The 19,005-nt window shown below is 37.4% G+C and overlaps 1 protein-coding gene across 6 annotated transcripts in view; it reads left to right on the top strand.

Annotated features, from left to right (window-relative positions):
- The window catches only part of NCOR1 (nuclear receptor corepressor 1), a 75,347-nt gene that overhangs the window by 32,331 nt on the left and 24,011 nt on the right, over positions 1–19,005 (top strand). For 3 of the 6 annotated variants that reach the window (XM_030027406.1, XM_030027407.1, XM_030027405.1), the window contains exons 13-22: positions 63–117; positions 927–1,028; positions 7,747–7,877; positions 8,396–8,613; positions 10,324–10,386; positions 11,045–11,184; positions 11,928–12,054; positions 13,483–14,038; positions 16,044–16,173; positions 16,482–16,677. In XM_030027406.1, coding sequence (XP_029883266.1) covers positions 63–117; positions 927–1,028; positions 7,747–7,877; positions 8,396–8,613; positions 10,324–10,386; positions 11,045–11,184; positions 11,928–12,054; positions 13,483–14,038; positions 16,044–16,173; positions 16,482–16,677 — 1,718 coding nt within the window. Of the gene's footprint in view, positions 1–62; positions 118–926; positions 1,029–1,738; positions 1,799–4,680; positions 4,828–7,746; positions 7,878–8,395; positions 8,614–10,323; positions 10,387–11,044; positions 11,185–11,927; positions 12,055–13,482; positions 14,039–16,043; positions 16,174–16,481; positions 16,678–19,005 lie in introns of those variants that run through there. The other 3 variants (XM_041126577.1, XM_030027408.2, XM_030027409.2) reach the window with 3 other exon arrangements.

Here is a 19,005-nt window from a genome sequence, read left to right as displayed (position 1 = left end):
TGCTTTTCTTATTTGATCATGAATTATGTTGTTAAACTTAAATAATTTCTGATTTACAAAAGGTTTGTCCAACATCCCAAGAACTTTGGTCTAATTGCTTCCTACCTGGAACGAAAGGTAAGACCTTTTTTAATATAAGTAGAGCCTAGGGTGGGATCCCTAACTTTCCAAATGTAAGTCATTTATCCCAGCATAATTTTCTCTTCCTGGAAAAAATTTTCAGTCCAAAAAAAGTTACTGCTTTGACAGGATTTTATAATTCTTGACCAGTAACACAATCAGTGCATGCAAACATCTAACAGAAGTTAGTGAAATGACACTATTGACAACAATAAAAGAAAATGGCACTTCATTTAGTTTTGATCTTATTTTCTTTTTGAAGCAGGTAAGCTTCTTTAACTATCTCACTGCTTAGATAAGGACATAATTGGCTCTGCTGAGCCGCCATGCTAACTGTAAGAAATCTTGCCACCACCTTTCAAGTCAGTGGGATCCTACTGCTGGCTGAATTAGTCTTTAGAACGAATTTTAGTCTTTAGAACTGATTTTGCAGAACTGATGTAAGAAGTAATGGAGAATTAGGATTTGTTAAGACTTACAACAGAATCTGCAATACATATGACTATTATGATAAATAGAAGCTTTCAGACTTGCAAATTGTCTAGTATAGATTAAATCATGCAGATTGAAGTAGCTGAGGGATATTATAAATACATGAGACTTGCGTTTAACACTATAATTTTATGCATAGTTATATTGTTATATTTGTGTGTGAATTCATTTCCCTGCTGAGCAAACAAGTCTAATAGATTTTTATTTTAGTCTAGGGGCTGAATAGTTTTAAGCGTTGAGAGAAATTAAATATTAAAACCATATTTTTTATAGGAGTAAAACCTAATTTTTTTTTTTTTGCTTTTTTACTTTAGAATGTTCCTGACTGTGTATTATATTATTATTTGACCAAGAAAAATGAAAATTATAAAGCCCTTGTGCGAAGGAATTATGGTAAACGCAGAGGAAGAAACCAGGTATCTTAAATTTATTCATCACTTGGATATTGTTATTTTATTGGTTCACGTTTACAACTCTCTTACTATCCGTTATAGCAAGTATATTATATGGATGGGGGTGGGGGGAAGGAAAAATAATTATTTTTCCTTTACTGCATTTTTGTCCTCTTTAAATTTAAGTAATCCTGACCTCAAGGGTGTTCTTGGTTAGTTTGTTTTTAATTCTGTGGAAGATCTTCTTCCTTTGCACATTTGTGGCTGGTTTTTTTTTTTAATATGGACAATTCATTTTATTTTAGGACCCCGCCATAGACATTGAAGTTGAATCCATTATTAAATCCTCTGTTGGAGCCAACAGAAATTAGGTTTACCATGTGACTTGCAGTGGAAATTATATAATCACTTCATAATGTCAATGTTTGTAAAAAAGCAGAAATTAATAGTGATCTTTATTTAGTGGTCAGGCTCCAAGTCAAACTGGAACCTCATAGCAAGAGGAAAGAGATTAATTTAATGCGTGCAAATAAAAAATTCTGCTGATTCAGGAAGTATTCTTTTAGAAGTTTTGGAAGTCTTTGGAGGGGAAAAGAACAGCATATTATGTACAAAAAGCATATAAATACTTTTGCTAGGCTAGTAGGGTTAATGTGAATATTAGAAAACAAAAAAAAAAAAGAAACTTTGGACTCTTTTTTTTTTTTCTTAACGAAAGCAGGAGGAGGATTGCTGTGTATTCACTGAACATGTTCCCTGTTCCTCCCATTCTGATTTCCCCTTGCATCTATCAGGTATTTAGGAAATACTGAAAATAGAATGAAAGCTATGTCAGTGACAAGGTTAGGGAAGAAGGTCATATATGAAATAAAGTACATGAACAGAGTACTAGATGTAACAACAAAGCCTGCAGGTATTTTGAGGTTTTTATCCTTAAAATGAATTTAACAGCTGGAAACTGGTATAGATGTGATGTGCTGAAGAAATACCTAGTGCTTTGTTGGAACTGAAGCTTGGTGGGGACAGGAGGGGAGGGTCCCCTCAAATTCAGGTTTTTAGAAATCCACAGACCTTAAAATCTGAAGAGTTGTGGGTTACTGGATTTAGTCAAATCTCAGCAGCGATACTAAAGAGAAAATTGTTGAGACTTTGAGGTATTGTGACTGCACAAATCTGTACTGAACTGCAAAACAGCGACTTAAGTAAATATTACACTTCAGGGTACATGAAACCTACTTTCAAATAATGTAAGTTTTCTGAGAGTCCCAGTAAATGTAATTTTTTTGTTTGTTTCTTTGTTTTTTTTTTTATAAAAGAAAATTGCTGCAAACAGCTTCAGCTGATAAGTTGATCCTGTTCATTAGAAACAGTCGTCATGTTGTGCTTCTATGGTGCTGTTGTACTTTAAACCTTTTAAATTATGGTCTGGTGTTCTAAGAGAAGAGATCTTATCACAGAAGACTTACTTGTCTATACCCCACAAATTATGGATTGCTTGGGATAATGTCATTTTCATTATGCACAGGATTTACTTAGAGTGTCTACTCTGACTAATTGTGAACTGCTCTGATGGGAGAAAATACTGGAATTAGCTGTATTTTGCCAGAACTTCTGTTAGACTTTCTAAGCCTAATAATGCTTTTTAATAGGAAAAGTGTATTGTTGTGTGAGTAGCGATGGTGAAAGATTCTGGTTAGAGTATGGACGTATGGCAAATACAAAGAAGATGGAAATAAACAAGATTGTTCAAAATGTAGACAATTGCTGTGGACACTAAACACAGATAATGCTGCTGTTTTAAGTGGCTCAGTTTCATATTCCATTATAAAACGAGATTGGTGTGATCATAGTAAATATACACGTGTTGAGCAATATCTTTGCTGTATGCTGTTCTTCTGCAGCTGTTCTAAGAGGTGAGGAGACAGAACTGGCTCAAGCTGTAATGCAATGTAACTGTAGGTTTTGAGATATTCAGAAGATCATATATTTAAATGTCTGTCAACATTGTTAAACTTTAGAATATTGGAACTGGTAGAATTCAAAATTTGGATGGATTTCTCAATCCATGAATTGTTTGCTTTCCTTGGGTAATGCATATAAACTAGAAAGATTTTAATTACAATCCTGTACGCAAGGGCATAGATTTGTGAACTTGGCTCACTATAAAAGAAAACCCAAGGTGCTCTGCCTGACTTTATAACTGCTCCTGTGAATACTGATTTATGTGTGAATAACTAAGTACCTGAGTTGGAACACTGAAGCTGCTGTTGTTGTTCATTCAACTCAAATTACTTGCTCTTTGAATTTTAGCAGAGTTGTAGGTCTTACTTGGTAGTAGTTGATCTACATTAAGTACTACAGCAGATCACTAAACTTTGGGCAACTGCTAGGCAGGCTTAATGTGTGCTCTGTTAAGGATGCAGATAAGTGTCAGACTTTAGAGACCTGAAGAGTGTTGAGGTATACTTGCAAACTCAAGGAAATACTCTAAACATTCTAAATGGGAAATTTTACCATTTCTGGAAGTTTAAATTCAGAAGTATTGTAGTTAGCATGTTTAGTAATGCTGTAGGTAGGAATTACATGGTACCAAAAACCGTATTTATGTATCTTAATTTTATTAATGATTAATCAGCAACATTTGTAACAGCTAGTAAAAAAGAACTTGGGAGCGTTGAAGTGCCTTGCTTGCCAGAACTTTTATCTTATGGTTGCAGAATGCAGTTCATCCCCCTTCTCCCTCCTGCGTCCCGGCTTTGTTTGAAGCTGATATTTTTCATATCACTGAGTAGCAACCTGAAACTTCCTTGCTGTTTGGCAAACACAAGTTGTGTAAGATTTATGATGTGCTCCAAGATGTGCTCATGCCGATAACAGGTGCTTCAGCTTAAACTCTTAATAGTTCATACATTTTTGTAAATTAGAAGGCAAGCAAGTGGAATATTGCAGTGGAGAAGATATTAATCATGGTAATGATGTTGAAATCCTTCAGAGAATGTAGTGAGTACAACTTGACTCAAGTTTCAGTGTGGGGACTTTTACTTTAGAGAAGCGGAATGCTAGGTTAAGGCATCTCAAGTTAAGAGATGTAAGGCTTATTAAATTCTGATACCTCTTTGTCCGCAGATAGGTCTAGAAAGGACTTTTTATAAAATGCTGCCTAAACCATTCCAGAATGCTCACAGAGGCAACTAAACGAGTGCGTCTTAAACCAAATGTGATTTCTCAAACGAAGAGCAAGTTTTTAACATAGTATCGGAAGAAAGCATGACTATACGATGCTTTTGCATGGATTATAGAGAATTCCTTAAATAACTCACTGAAACGAGGTTCTCTCTGAGTACAGTTTTTCATTGAAATTTGGTAGCAAAGCGGTAGTCGGTAAGGGGTGCGTTTCTGTGGTCTCGCTGCCCGGTCAGCACAAACGCATGTCTGTGGATCAAGCCGTGTGCCTTTGCAGCAGGTGGTACAGTCCAGTGATCTGACTAGACAGAAATTTGCTGTATGTCTGTGACGGCCAATCAAGCTGAGCTCCGTGGGGATTACCTCTGGTGACTCCGGTGAGATTAGAAGGTTGTATGTGAGATGGGCAACTCTGCTGTAGGCAGCTTAAGTGGCAGAATGACACAATTTCCTGGAATAAACACGTTGCTGGGTCAGGCAGCCTCTGCTGAAGAGCTATGTGATGTCGGTGCTGGTGTGGGTTTTGTCCTTTTGAATCGTACCCTGAGTTAAAGCCCGTCCCCTTGCCTGGATAGTAAAAGTTTTAATCAACAGATGAATGTGCAGGTACGTCGCTGACCGAGGCTTCAACTGTTTTAAGGTTTGTGTTTAACCTGCACTTGACCTATTGGTTATGCATGTTAAATAAATTCACTGTGAAATAGAGAACCCTGTTATTTACAAAGCGTTATGTTAAGTTAGCCAGGCAAAAAGAACAGAGGATTTTCAGCAACTGTTTTGTAAATAGATTATATGTAAAATACAGATTTTTTTTTTTTTTTAATTTTTTTTTTTTTCTTTTCTTCTGAAGATGCAGTTTTTAACTCCTTGCTTTTGAGGCCAATCTATCTAGCACGATGGAAGTAATTTATCTTAGCATGTCTCTTGACATCTTGGTTGAAGGAAATTTTTGCATAACCAAGTAATGCCAGCATCTTAAATGCTAATAATTTGCAGCAAGATGATAGGGGTTAGTGTTTGGGTTTTCTGCTCCAGTTCACTTTATTAACATGTCAAAAACAAGTCCTTTTTGTGACTATTTCCAGCCTCAGTTTTGTTAGTGAAACAGTGACACCTGCTGCTACACTTACAGGAAGGTTGGTTCCTCTGTGAAAAAGAAAAGCCTATTTTGAGGAATTTTTTGGTGGACTGTAAAATCTGAGATAATGAAATCCTAGAACAGCAATCTTGTAGTTCTCTGCCCTTGTCTTGCCCTGAATTGCCAAGTGTACTTTGGGTATTTGTTTGAAATGTAGCTTTATGTAAGTATTACATGTATTTTGCTCTTTGAAGTTGACTTGCAGAGTCTAATGCCCAGTAAGGGACAAGTCGGTTCTGCACACAGCGAATTTGAGGGGAGAGCATCTGGGTGTTGCAGTTCTTCTGAAGGGGTGACTCAACTGACGATTAATGGAGGTGGTTTGTTTAACCCATTCAAGCCCCCTCAGTGTAAACTCCTGTGAATGATTCCCTCTGTGTGGCCATATCTGACTCCCTACCCTCTCTTAGGTTCTGTAGTTTCTTATGAAAACCTATTTAAGGTGGAATTTAAACTGTAATCATGCATTTTAAATGAATTTATGTATTGTCTGAGAGGAGGAAGAGCTCTTTCCTCCTCCTCCTTCTCCCCTCGCCTTTAACTGGAGTCCTGCCTGCTATAACCTCGACAGCAGCCTCAGGCTTTCTTTTCTCATTCTTGTTGTATGGTGCCTGGTACAGAAAGCTTGGATTTTTCTGTGGCACTCAGAAGATCACCTTGTTACAGATACTATTCAGTGTGAATGGGCAATATGGATTAAGCTCTAGATGCTTGATGTGGGTTACTGACTTTTGAGGTCCATCAGGAGAATTCATTCATTTGCTGTTTGCTTCATGTAAGGGTTCTGGGAATTTGGGGAGTGGGTTACATGGTTTATTTAGTGGTAGCGAACTACTGCTCGGTATTTTAGCCTGGAGAGAAAGGAATTTGCAGGTGAGCTACGGACATAGAAATGCAGCAGTGTTGGAAAGCGAGATGTTGTGTCCATGTGCAGATACATGATTGTGGATGGCAAAATGCGGTATTTAGGCTCCCAAATTTATTTAGGGAGGATAACAACACTAAAACTTAGGGAAGTCTTTTCTGTAGCCACATTTGATAGATCTTTCCTAATATTTTTCTTTTTTCTCCTGTATTAGCAGTGTCATTTTTCTAATGCTTTCTTAAAATGTCACAGGATATTTGGCTTGTGTAATGTTAGGCCACCTCTAACAGCAAAGTCAGACAGGGAATGCCAAGGCTACCTTTTTTTTTTTTTTTTGTGTGTGTGTGTGTGATAAGGAATAGCAAAAACAATGCCACAAATTTTTCTTACGTCTTTTAGAATTTTTTTTTTTTTAAGTTTTTTTTTTTGCGGGGGGGGGGGGGGGGAAGCAGCTCTAAAGGACCATGCTGGTAATTCTATGCGATCACATTAAGTAACAGAAATTTCTTCCATTAATTCCTGTTTGAAGCAGATCGTATCTTCTGGAAAGTTTAAATCAAATTTATGTGCTTTCTAAAATGAGATACCCTTGCACATGGTAGTCATCTGGATTGCTTTGAAAGATAAGGAGCAAGAGTCCCTTAACAGGGAATGTGTAAATAGTATTTTGTGCTGTTTTCCTTAGGATAATAATGGGTAATGGTAATTACTTTGTTGTTAGTCAGTGCTTAATGTGCTTGTAAAACTATCATCTCGATAAAGACTATAGTTAAAAAAAAAAAAAAAAAAAAAAAAAGTCTAGGCTATAATTTTCCTTCTGTAAATTTACCGGAAATGTAAGTCTAAAATTCCTCACCCAATTTTTTGAACAATTATATTTCTTAATTAAGTGACAGTTTTGAGAAGGTGGCTTAGAGTTGGTCATAATTTTCTTGCTACGAGATCTTCTGCTTCCAAGTTGTAAGCTATCATGTTTCACTATTTTAAAATGGACAACGTTAAAAATAAAATTTGAGAGGAGCAACACCATTACTACGCAAGATGTTGGTCAGAGCCTCTCTAAGCACTTTTAAAACATAACTGGTCATGTTTAGTGTGGCATACAACAGCACCTGTATTTGTTAACACGTGTACATGGACGTTATCACCACTGTGCTCACGCTGCAAAAGCCTGTACTTCAGTGGAATTTGTAAGACAAAATAACCACATCTGAATGGGGCAGCTGACCAGAAGAAACATAAGAGAAAATAAATTGAGAGGTACTGAGGTTCTACAGCCAGTATATAGAAACTGCACGTTCTGTGGGAAAGGGGACTTCTGAAGTCTGGGAGATAACGCCTGGAAGATCATGTTCGTTATGATTTCAGGGTGCAGATAGGTGTTACAGTTTTTGGCAGAGGTGTTTTATGTTGATTAGTGTGTAGTGACTGTAAATTAATATATTATTAGCAAGTGGGAGGTAAGGCAGCATCAGTGTTTGTGCTGCTCTGAGTACAAGTTGCTGCACCTTTGTGTGATCAAGTTGTTATAACATGTAAATCCCATTTCATTTCAGCAACAAATTGCCCGTCCTTCTCAAGAAGAAAAGGTAGAAGAAAAGGTAGAAGAAGAAAAAGCAGAAAAAGCAGAGAAAAAAGAGGAGGAAAAGAAAGATGAGGAGGAAAAGGATGAGAAGGAGGAATCTAAGTAAGTATATGTACTGAAAATGCATTAATTCACCCTAGATTGCAGCTTTTTGCAAAGATCAGAACAGGATTCACATTAGCCTGACAGTGAAATCTGGACTGAACACTGTTCCTATTTAGGTTAGGTTTTGTGCATTGAACAATTTTTTTGGACATATGAATTTCTCTGTCTTGCTGAACTAATCAGACTGGTGGAAAAAGCCATGGGATTATTTCTTTTTGCACATGTAATGATTTTCATATCTTGTTGGTTTGGGGTTTTTTTCATATGTTCTATCACAGTGTTCATATTTTCTTTGAAGTTGATAGTATCGTGTATTTATGTTATTCTCTAGCAACTCTAAGTTGTGGGCAGTAAGTGAATTCTGTTTCACTAAAGGCGTCTTTTGGGTTTGTGGAGTTTTTGTGGTGTGGGGTTTGTTTTTTTTGGTTTGGTGGGTTTTTTTATATTGATGTTGAGGAGTATCTGCCCTTAATGGCTATCTGAATGTGACTGAATTGTATTTTAACTACTCCCAGAGAGAATACCAAAGAAAAGGACAAAACTGAAGTTGCACCAGAGGAAACAGAGGAAAGGGAGCAGGCCACTCCTAGGGGCCGAAAAACTGCCAATAGTCAAGGTCGTCGTAAGGGCAGAATCACCAGATCAATGACAAATGAAGCTGCACAAGCAAATGCTGCTGCAGCTGCAGCCACTGAAGAACCACCACCGCCTCTTCCACCCCCACCAGAACCTTGTGAGTAGCATTTATAGGACACTCGGGACCCATCTGGTCGTAAGGCTCTTCACTGACATAAGGCTGTTTTCTGTGCATGCAGTGCGTTTTGTATTTTTTTTTTTTCTATTTACTATGACATCTTTTATTCTTGGGCCTGCTTATAATTTTGTGACTGTGTGGTACTGTTAAATTTCATGAGTGTAACTTCATGAATAGTGTATGTGTAATCAGATGACTCTGTTAGAACCCTGTGGGGGAAAAAAAAGGCAGTTCAGCCTTTCTGTAATAACTACATTTTCTCTCTTTGCAGGGTTAATGATGGATCTGTCGAGATTCAAATGCCTTTGACACAGATTGACTTATAGGCTGTAGCTCACAGAGGATATTGTTAAATAAGTAGGCCTGATATTCGAGTACTTTAGGGAGTTTCATAATCTGAAATAGATCCTAGCAAGTTGTTTTTGTTGTTGTTCCTGCATTAGATGGCAAGAGATGACTTTAAAATAAAATGTTACTTTCTTGGCACGTGGTTAAAAAAGACTGCTATCTCTGGCGGCGTTTCTGAAAAGGCTGTGGTGGTGCAGATATACTAGAATACCTTGTGGCTAGTAAATAATTATCCAGGATGGTGGGGCAGGGTTAGGTTTTTTTTCTTGCAGTGCTCTGCTGTGGCAAGGTGTGTTGCTCCTAGCTTTTCAACTGGGTAGTTACAGGCAGCTGCTATTCTAGAATTTGTAACAACTCTTTCGTTGTTGTTCAGATATTCTACATATCCTAAAGAACAGAGTAAGTGGGCAAATTAGTTCTCATTTAACTGTAAACATCAGAGATTGTGATAGATATTCTTGCTCAGGTGATATGGTGGGTTTTTGTCAGCAGCTAGACTAAGGCAATAATGGTTTTTGCTTTTGGTTTTTTGTTTGGATTTTTTGTTTTGTTTTGTTTTTTTAAACCATTTTTGCCAGGTTTTCTGGAAAATCCAACATAGCTTTTCAGTGGATCAGATACTTTATAGTGTCCTACTTTTATTGTTTGTTAATAGAAGTTGTTGAAGGGTCCATGCTACATACTGTGCATAATGGCAGATGTTATGAAAAGGAAATGGAGGCTGTTGCAGCTTAATGCCATTCAGGAATTTAAACAGAATGATATCAAATCCAGAGAAGTGAATGAAAATTATTTTGTGTTGAATCATGCTTAGTTTTCTGCTTGTTTTTACTTACTGGTTTTTTGTTTTCTTTTATTTTTTCTCTGTTTATCCGGTAGGAGACTCAGTTAATACAAGAAAGTCGGTTTCTTGATACCCACTAACCCATAAATAACCATTTCAGTTCTTTCCACAGCAGTCAGTGAAATAAGATGGAACTAGTTTATAGCATGTTGGATTGCTGCTTTTAGTAGTTGATGATAATTATTGATAGTTTAAATGAAATTTTAGTGATAAATACATCTAAGTTACTTACAAGTCTTCCTTGACAGATAATTAATTATAGTTTTATAGACAGAATAGTTTTGAACAGTTTGCTCTGCTGAGATTGTGGTTGTTCCTACTATATCTCTAACTTGGTTTAATGGAGATTGACTACGTCTCACTGACAAGAGCAGCTTTCCCAAGTGACTTGAACAAACCTTAATGCGAATGGATTAGTTGACTATGGGATGCATGATTGGTGCCATAGTAGTGAATCCTGGTCTTTTCTCTGATCAGTGTCTTTGTTTCTCTTTCAGCTTCTGCAGAGCCTGTGGAGACATCCCGCTGGACAGAAGAAGAAATGGAAGTTGCTAAGAAAGGTAAAACTTGTAAAGCTTTTGACTTATTTCTGAATACTTGTATTTACAAAATTACAATAATTTACTGAATACGAGTGCTGTGATTTTTTGCAACACTACATTGAATGAATAATTTGAAATTTGCTGTTGTTTTTTTCTTAAAAAAAAAAAAAAGCAAACATCTTTAACAGACAATATCAGTTTTTTGAGACTCATGTTGACTTTTTTCATATGGTCCACAGAATTCTGTGAAACAGGTGCGAAGGTGTGTATGTCATATGTAAATTTTCAAATTAATGTGTTTATAAGTTACAAAAACCCCTTTTGTGTAAGACATTCTTTTCATAGCAAAGCTAATGTAGTTTATAACCTGTCTATTCATTTGGCAGGTACTGTTACCTGTAAATTCTATGCAAAAAATCAGTATGTTAGCAGAGGTGTTACATATTAGCAACAGCAAAGCGTTAGGTTTGAAGGCTTCATCAGCAGACATTCAGGTTGACACAGCTTTTTTTTTCCCCATAAGTAGTTATCAAATACATTGTCATAGGGGAGTTCTCTTAAGGACAGCAGTACTTCTCTCTCTTACCTTCCCATAGGCATTGTTGTTCCATTTATTTGGGTTTGGATAGCTGAATTATTTATCATAGTAAATACTGGTTCTTGTATGTTTTAACAGGCCTAGTGGAACATGGACGAAACTGGGCAGCAATTGCCAAAATGGTTGGGACGAAAAGTGAAGCTCAGTGTAAGAACTTCTACTTCAACTATAAAAGGAGACACAATCTGGACAGCCTCCTCCAACAGCACAAACAGAAGGTAAGTGCAGTGGGCATTGAATATTTTGCAGGGGAAAACTTGGCATCTTTCTGAAGTAATTCATCACACTTCACTAAGACTCTCTTGCAATCACCACTTGTTTTCTTTTCTAATTGTTTTTGTGTTGTGACATAAATCTCCTAGAAAAGGCAGCTGATGCTCACTGACCTGTGATACTAATCACTTCTTGCTTTAAAATGCAGTAGAAATTTTTCTATCAGGTAGAACACTCAAGCCTGAAGATTTCTTTAGTGCTCTGAAAACCACGTTCCTCATCAGTACACCAGCAGCTATAGAAGTTCAGGTCATCACTGTAGAACAGTTACTTTAAAACACAATAAGCATTAACCTTACAAAATGGAGCAAGAGAATTGCTAGAAGACCAGGAACTAAAAGTTTTGGGGCATCTAAAGTAGAATCCTGAGTGTTGGAATCCTCTAAACTGCAGTGTTATCCTAGTCTTCTCTCACTGAAGGGAAGAACATCAGTGTCTGTCTTTGCTGCAGTAGTTCTGTTGTCCCCCAAACATATCTTGAGCTAGTGGTTTGTTCCCAAACTTATTTTTGGTCAGGAGCAGCAAAAGCTGACATGAAGTTGTAAGAGTGTGCCCTTGTGAATGAATCTGTGCTAAACAGAGATTCTCTGTCTTTCATTTCAACCTCAGATTGATAAATGAGAATGCATGTAAAAGGAAATAATACTTGCAAATTTTCAGTACAATGTAAATGCCGTGTCTTTATCAGTCTTCACGAAGGCCCCGTGAGGAGCGAGATGTATCACAGTGTGAGAGTGTAGCTTCAACTGTGTCAGCTCAGGAGGATGAAGATATTGAAGCATCTAATGAAGAAGAGAATCCAGAAGACAGTGAAGGTAACATTTCTGGGAAGGAGATTTGAGTGTGCACAGAAAGGGACCTATGTTTTTTGCCAACTATATGCTCAGAAAGCTGTGTTCTACTTTATAATGCAGTGCTCAAATACTATGTTTCAGTTGGATTTTAGCAATTGGAACTCACTGGAGGGGAAAAAGCATTTTTAGTTTTGAGCAGCCTTGAGATGTTATTGTTTAGTATTTTAAGATGTTTTGACTATGCTGTCATCTAGAGAGTAAACAGACAGCACCTGATCAAAAAATTTGTGCATGTTGAAACAAGTTGAATCAAAGATATGTAACCTTTGCTGGTTGATAGTCTCAGTAAAGCTTCAGACAGGCAAATTTAAGTGGTGGGTTTTTTGGTTTTTTAAATTTGTTGGTTGTAACTGCTAATAATTATAGGCACTCAACATCAGTCAGTCTTGGCCAGCTTTTTGTGAAGCTATAAGCAATGCAATTCATAAACAATGAATGAGAGAATATGGCTAAGTGTTGGGGATTTTGATTTTTAGTTGTTGGTGTTTTTTAAGCTGCAGTGTTTGTGTGGCAAATTGTCCATTTCTATAATAAGTCGAATTTAATTACTTGTTTTACAGATGGGTAGATTAAAATTGATGGATCCTTATTGCATCCATTCGTTTAACAAACATTGGTAAATATTGATGTGGTTCTAAGGAAAGAAGATTCTTATCAGAAGATAAGACTAGAATATAACATCTGTGCTCTAGGTGTTGCCATAGTTTTTCCTAAATGTTTTTATTTATCAAAAAGCTATTTACAATATAATGGAATTAATGAACTAGGCTAAAGAGAGGAGGAAGGTTCTTTACTGCAAAAATCAATACCCTTCTATAATTGGTATCCGGTTGTCGATGCTCTTTACACCTTTCGCAGAGCAAAGACGATATTTTTAAGAAAACAATGGTGATTCACAAAGGAAGTAAACTAGAACTGTTAACTTACAGCAAGAATTGCAAGTCAGCACGTCCATAAAATGTGACTGATTTTCATGTGTAAAATCGGTGTTTTGCCACTTCTGCCAGCGATGCCTCTCAAACATGTTAATTTAAATCATTAAAGCTGCACCTTATGTACTGTGAATGTTAACTCTAATCTTGCAGTAAAGCTGCATCATATGTGGAAGTACCAAATCCCTGACATATGCACAAGAGTTTACTTGGCTGGCTCTTTGTAAGATCAGAGCTAGCTAAGTCGTAGTATTTCTGTAATTCCGGTCTCCCTCCTTAACCTGTATCTGGTGATTTTTGGTTACTCTCCCTTTGTGAGTCAATTTTCTAGGGCAATTGTCTTGTTGTATTTTGGAACAGCAGACATATATTTGATTATTCTAAAGAAACAGTTCATCGAAGTCCAGTTAGATTTCGTTAACGTTGAACCTTCATGCCAAAACTTTTTTTTCCCCAGGTGCTGAAAATAGTTCTGATACGGAAAGTGCTCCATCTCCAACTCCAGCAGAACCTGCTAAACCAAGTGAAGAAGCTCCATCTGAGAGTGCTTCTTCAAAAGTAACCACTGAGGCGACGGCAGAACAAGAATCTACCATTAAACCTGCAACCAGCACATCTCCCTCCTTAACAGCCCCAAGTGTATCAACAGCTGAAAGTCAGAACCCTGAGCCACAGGTTAAGGAAGAAATAAATAATGAGGCAGAAGAGCCTATGGAAGTTGACAGTAGAAGCCATCCAGTTGAAGCTAAGCCTGTGATTACTCTTCCAGTGCATACCAAAGTAGAACCTGTAGAGACTGAAATGAGGCTACCAGAGAATATTCAAGTGAAAATAGAGAGTGATACCAAAGAGAGAGAGATGGAGAAACCCAAGGAAAAGTCAGAACCAGAGGAAATGGACTATAGTCTGTCACAACAAGTTAATGCAGCGAGACAAGAATCCCATTCAGATAATGATTCGAGTGCCACCTGTAGTGCTGATGAAGAAGTTGATGGAGAACCTGACAGGCAAGGGTGAGTTTAATTGTTTAGCATTCAAATATTGCCATCTTTAAGCAGTTGTTTAAAAAGTGGTTTTACTTATCAGTGATCCAAAAACTGTCATCGGTAGCAACATTTTTGTTGTGAGTTTCTACTAGGGAAAGAATTTCTGAAGACTCTTTGCTGGAAGTGCAACAGAGGGAAACGTTGATTTAAAATTTTGATGAAAAGCCAAAAGAAGGGTCTTCTAAGGCAGATTAAGGCAAAAATCTTGGTGATAGACTGACTAGGTGGGTAGCAAACTAGCACAACTACCTGGAAAGCTAGAGAATGAGGGAAATCAAGCTATTTTGGATCTGTTCAGAGAATGGGGATTGTGTTAAACAATTATCTGGAAAGGACAGCAGCTTACTGAAACAATGAAAATTTGCCAAAGCAAGAAAAGAGATTCAAGATGCTCCTGGCATGAGTTTCCATAAGTAGCTCTGTGGTACTTCTGATGGGGAGGGGAAGATCTTGCTGCTGCAAGACTTTCTGATACACAGCTATTTAAAAATCACTGACCAACTAAAAAAATTAACTAAGTAATGGGGGGAATTTTGTAAATTTCCCTATCTATCCACTAAGAAACTCAATAGTGATTGTGTAACTGGATCTGTACTGAAGTTCTTTGCATTGATTTGGTTTTGTTAGTTTGTTGCTTTTACACAATACTTAAGAACAAATCTACACGTTCAGAAGTAGATTTGGAATGTTTTTTTATAGTGTGATTGGTTAGTGTGGGATAGTACATGGGCTCTCCATTCCCTTTAGCGAAAAACTGAATGTAGATCTGAAAATTTGGAGATGGAGTTGTTTTAATTGATTCTTGCTCTCACAAACTTGGTTTAGTAGAATGCATCCAAAACTCCTTGAATTTGACAGGGAAAACAGCCTGAATATATCTTTTGCTAGGAGATTAAACTTGCTTTTAAAAAAAATAAAATCTAGGGGCATAAAATATTGATATTTTAGTTACCTTTTAACATTTTGTGTTTATTTGCTAGTATAACCTCTAGAGTCCTGTACCCAATTATTGCCATTGAACCATGTTATATCAGTCAGTAGAACTGAATCTCTTGAAGGCTATTAGTAATAGAGTAGTGGAAGTATTTCTCACTCTTGCCGGTCAGTGTCTGTAAATTAATGGGCAAGTGTCCCGAGAAATGAATGACCTCTTTCTCCATAGTGTACAATGTCTTCATGCAAACTTCCTAGTTCCTGGGAACTTGGCCCTAAACGCTGTGGGTAACCCACCTGAGTATATAGGGCTTTAAATGGACAATGCTGCATGTCTTTGGAACCACTTATCTTTTGGGGGATGGCTGACACCACTGATGATATTTGAAGTCTTTTTAGTGTTCTCTTGGTGTAATTCCTATGTAACCATAGTGTAGCATCAGAGCCAGTGCCCCCTCCCTGTCAGTGGTCTTAATATACACGCAGTACCAAGGATAGATGTTAAATGTCAGAAGTATCCAATATCATTGTTCTGCATGTAGTCTTTGGAAGAGCGCAGTTGATGGTGTTTGTGCACTCCCTTGCCTCTTCAGACATCATCTTTCCACTTCACAAATATTAGCCCTCCGTGTGAAAGTAGTACATTGTTTACTACTGTTTATTTCCTGTGGACTAAATATGTCTAGTGCTTCCTATCTTATTTTTTTTCAAAGCATTCTTTATAAAGAAGGTTGCATTCTTGCAGTACTGTGCATATAGAAACTGTATATATAAATATCTGGTATTGGAGATTCTGAACGCTTCTTTTGGTATTTCTGTGTATTATAAAAATACAGCAGCATGTGTTGCCCATTCTACCAGATGTGCTGTGGGACAAAACACAACATGATTCTGATTTTTTCAGCTATTTGTCCAGTGTGTTAAACGTATTTGGTTTTTTTGAAGTCGAGAGACATACTTTTACCTGTAAATTTTTTAAGATGTTTAATCTTTGTCTTTTTGGTGATATTTTTCCCTTCCTTCTATCTTTTTTTTCCAGTATCTTCAGCAGGGAGTCAAAGCCCTCACTGTTAAATCCCACTGGATCAATATTGGTATCATCCACGATAAAGCAAGGGCAGATGGACCTGCAACAGCTTCACCACCGAGCTGCTGTCATACCACCTATGGTATGGGGTGTTTTCAGTGATAATTGAAGGAGTATCTGTTGTCCCTAAAACTAGTCGCAACACTAAAGCAGCAAGAAATTGTGAAACAAATGAAGAAATATATAATTTGCTTTGTTATCATACTTTTGAGGGGGGAAGTAAGTACAGTACAAACAAATACACAAGTAATAGCTTGAAAACAGGTGTGGACCATTTGAAACACTTATACATGGACTACAGCCACTGCAGTGGAGACATTGAGCAAGATAGTTGCTTTAGTAAGTACCTGTATTAATGTACCTGATGTTAATACCTTCCCATCCTTGTAGGTTTCTTGCAGTCCCTGTACTGTTCCCGTTGGAACACCAGTGAGTGGTTATGCACTGTATCAACGGCACATTAAAGCAATGCATGAGTCAGCGCTGCTGGAGGAGCAGCGCCAGAGGCAAGAGCAGCTGGATATGGAGTATCGAAGTGCTGTAAGCCCTTGTGGCACTTCCAAGAGCCCTAATGTTGAGTGGGAAGGTAGGCATTTTCACATCTGTCATGGAAATAACCCTCCATTTTATGTCCATGTGTTACATTGCTGCCTCATTTAAGAATGAACATTTACTGTACTGATAATTAACTATTGCTTTCTGATGGCACTTGATTGAAGGAACCTGTCTACTGTAGAGGTCCTGCTGCAGTTACAGTGTTGGAGAACTACCTTGTAGCCCCTTTAGATAATGCAAAAAAACTGGCTCCATTTGGGTGGAATCCAAAAATGCGTTGTTCCTACAGAGAGAGATTCAGAAAGATTAGGTGTGCCGGTGAGAGGACCTAGATAACTGTGTGTTTTGGGGGAAGCCCCTTTCAGAAGCTTACAGTGAAGATGGGAGAGAATTACTGAAGGAGTATGAGCACAATTAAAAGGAGTGTTTTACTGCACTGGGGTACACATGTGGACATTGAGCCCTGGAGTAGGGCACAAAAGTTTGGTAGAACTGTGGTACTCCAGCCTGTCTGTCTGCAGAAGGACTGTGTGAAACATTCTTTCTCTTGGGAATATGATGGTTGGTTGCTGTTGTATATATAGAGGATACTTGAACTGAACTCTGTGATTTGGACCTATGTTTCCTGAATGTGGCTCTTAGTGTGACCTTCAGTACAGAACAAGGCTAAAACTGCTCACAGAACCTGTCAGGGTGACTAAATAAGGACGTATCTGTAACTGTTGTTGGTTACAGGAAAGAGATTCAGACGGACAGTGTATGTTGCATCATCCAAATTGCTGCATAAGATTCAAAGGATGTATTTATTAACTTTCATTAGACATTCATATTATGCTTTCTCTCTGTGTATATTGGCTATATTTTCATTCTTTGAACTGAAATTAATTTAATTCTGTTAACAGCTTGCAAATTACAAACAGCTTAGCAGAAGGTTGCTTTTTTTTGTGCAAGAAAAGCATATCCTATGGGAGGCCCAGTTCTGTACTACATGTGTAACTTTTACCTCAACTTTCTTTACTTAGAAAAGGAATAGGTCCACAAACTGTACATTGTAACAGGGAAATAAACGTGTGAGATTAATGTACTGACTGTTACAATGTTAGAGGTATTATCACAGTTGCATAATTCTGCATTTTTAGATTTTATATTCTTGTGCGTTGTTTCTGTTGTCTCCGCAGTATTAGCAACATAAACTATCATGTTCTTTGAAACTTGAGTATTCTGTATTTAATATTCATAACAATTTTAAATTATGTTATGAAAATGCTTCACCTTAATTACTTTTACCTAAGTAAAATGAAAGAAATGTAACCCTTTTTTTGCCTGTTAAACTATTGAGAAGGGAGCTTGTAGATTTGTGGAGGGGAGGGTAAGACTGTGGTTTTTGGAAGTTGCTTCTTTAGGTGGAAAGTCTGGGGTTGCTTGAAAATACCATTTAACTGAAATACTACCTGAATAACTCTTGGCATTGGCAGTATGGTATTATGAAGTGTGGGAAAGTTCTGGGGTGAAGTCTCTGCCAGCAAAAATCAAGGTGGTTATTGAGGCAGACAGAGAGAGAGGGATAACATGGTTAATGTAAATGGGTTCTACAAGCCTGGACGTCTTAATCTGAAAACTAGAAGAGGCTGAGATGTCATCAGATCATTACAACAGCTACTTCCTAAGATATACTGTGTATATGAAAATTATCCTCCCACTGCCGTGTGCAGCAGAGAGCCCACAGACTGTTTAAAAACCTTCCATTGCATACATCAGAACGCTTCCTGTGTTGTGGGGCATCTTGTCAAACTAAAGGGCCTGTGGTTGAATTGGCTTATGACAACCTACACAGTACTTTACCATGGAATAAAATAGTGAAGATCCTTTAGAAAGCTATTATGGGATGATTAGTGCCATCTTTTTTTGACTACGGAGGTTAAAGATGTAATTTCACTGCTGCAGTAGACTTGTTCTGGCTCGTAATTTTAAATACTTAAATTGTCCATTGCCAAGGAAGAGGTATTTGTGAAGTTCTGGTACTGGGTTTTTAATTTGCTAAATTCAGTGAAAATATATTTTCCCTTTAAACACCATTGATTGGCAATATTGGTATTTGAAATTTGCTTTGTAAGTTCTCTGGGCAAGCAAACAAGGAAGAGAGGCTTTTTGCCTGGTGGGGTTGGCATATAAGTCTGGCTGAACTTGCATGTAAACCTGGCTGATGCACAGGATTTGGAAAGGCATCTTCTTTAAATGAAATCTTTTTCAGTGGCAGAGCTTTCACTTAAAGGATGTAAAGGAACAAGATACTGTTTTTCACATATAGAAAGTTTTTTCAAAGCTTTGGCTATGGAAGTATAGACATAGGAACATATTA

Source organism: Aquila chrysaetos, chromosome 10 (genome assembly GCF_900496995.4).
Source record: "Aquila chrysaetos chrysaetos chromosome 10, bAquChr1.4, whole genome shotgun sequence".
NCBI classification, from domain to species: Eukaryota; Metazoa; Chordata; class Aves; order Accipitriformes; family Accipitridae; genus Aquila; species Aquila chrysaetos.
The sequence above is the reverse complement of the archived record's forward strand: the minus strand, read 5'-3'. Positions and strand labels throughout refer to the sequence as shown.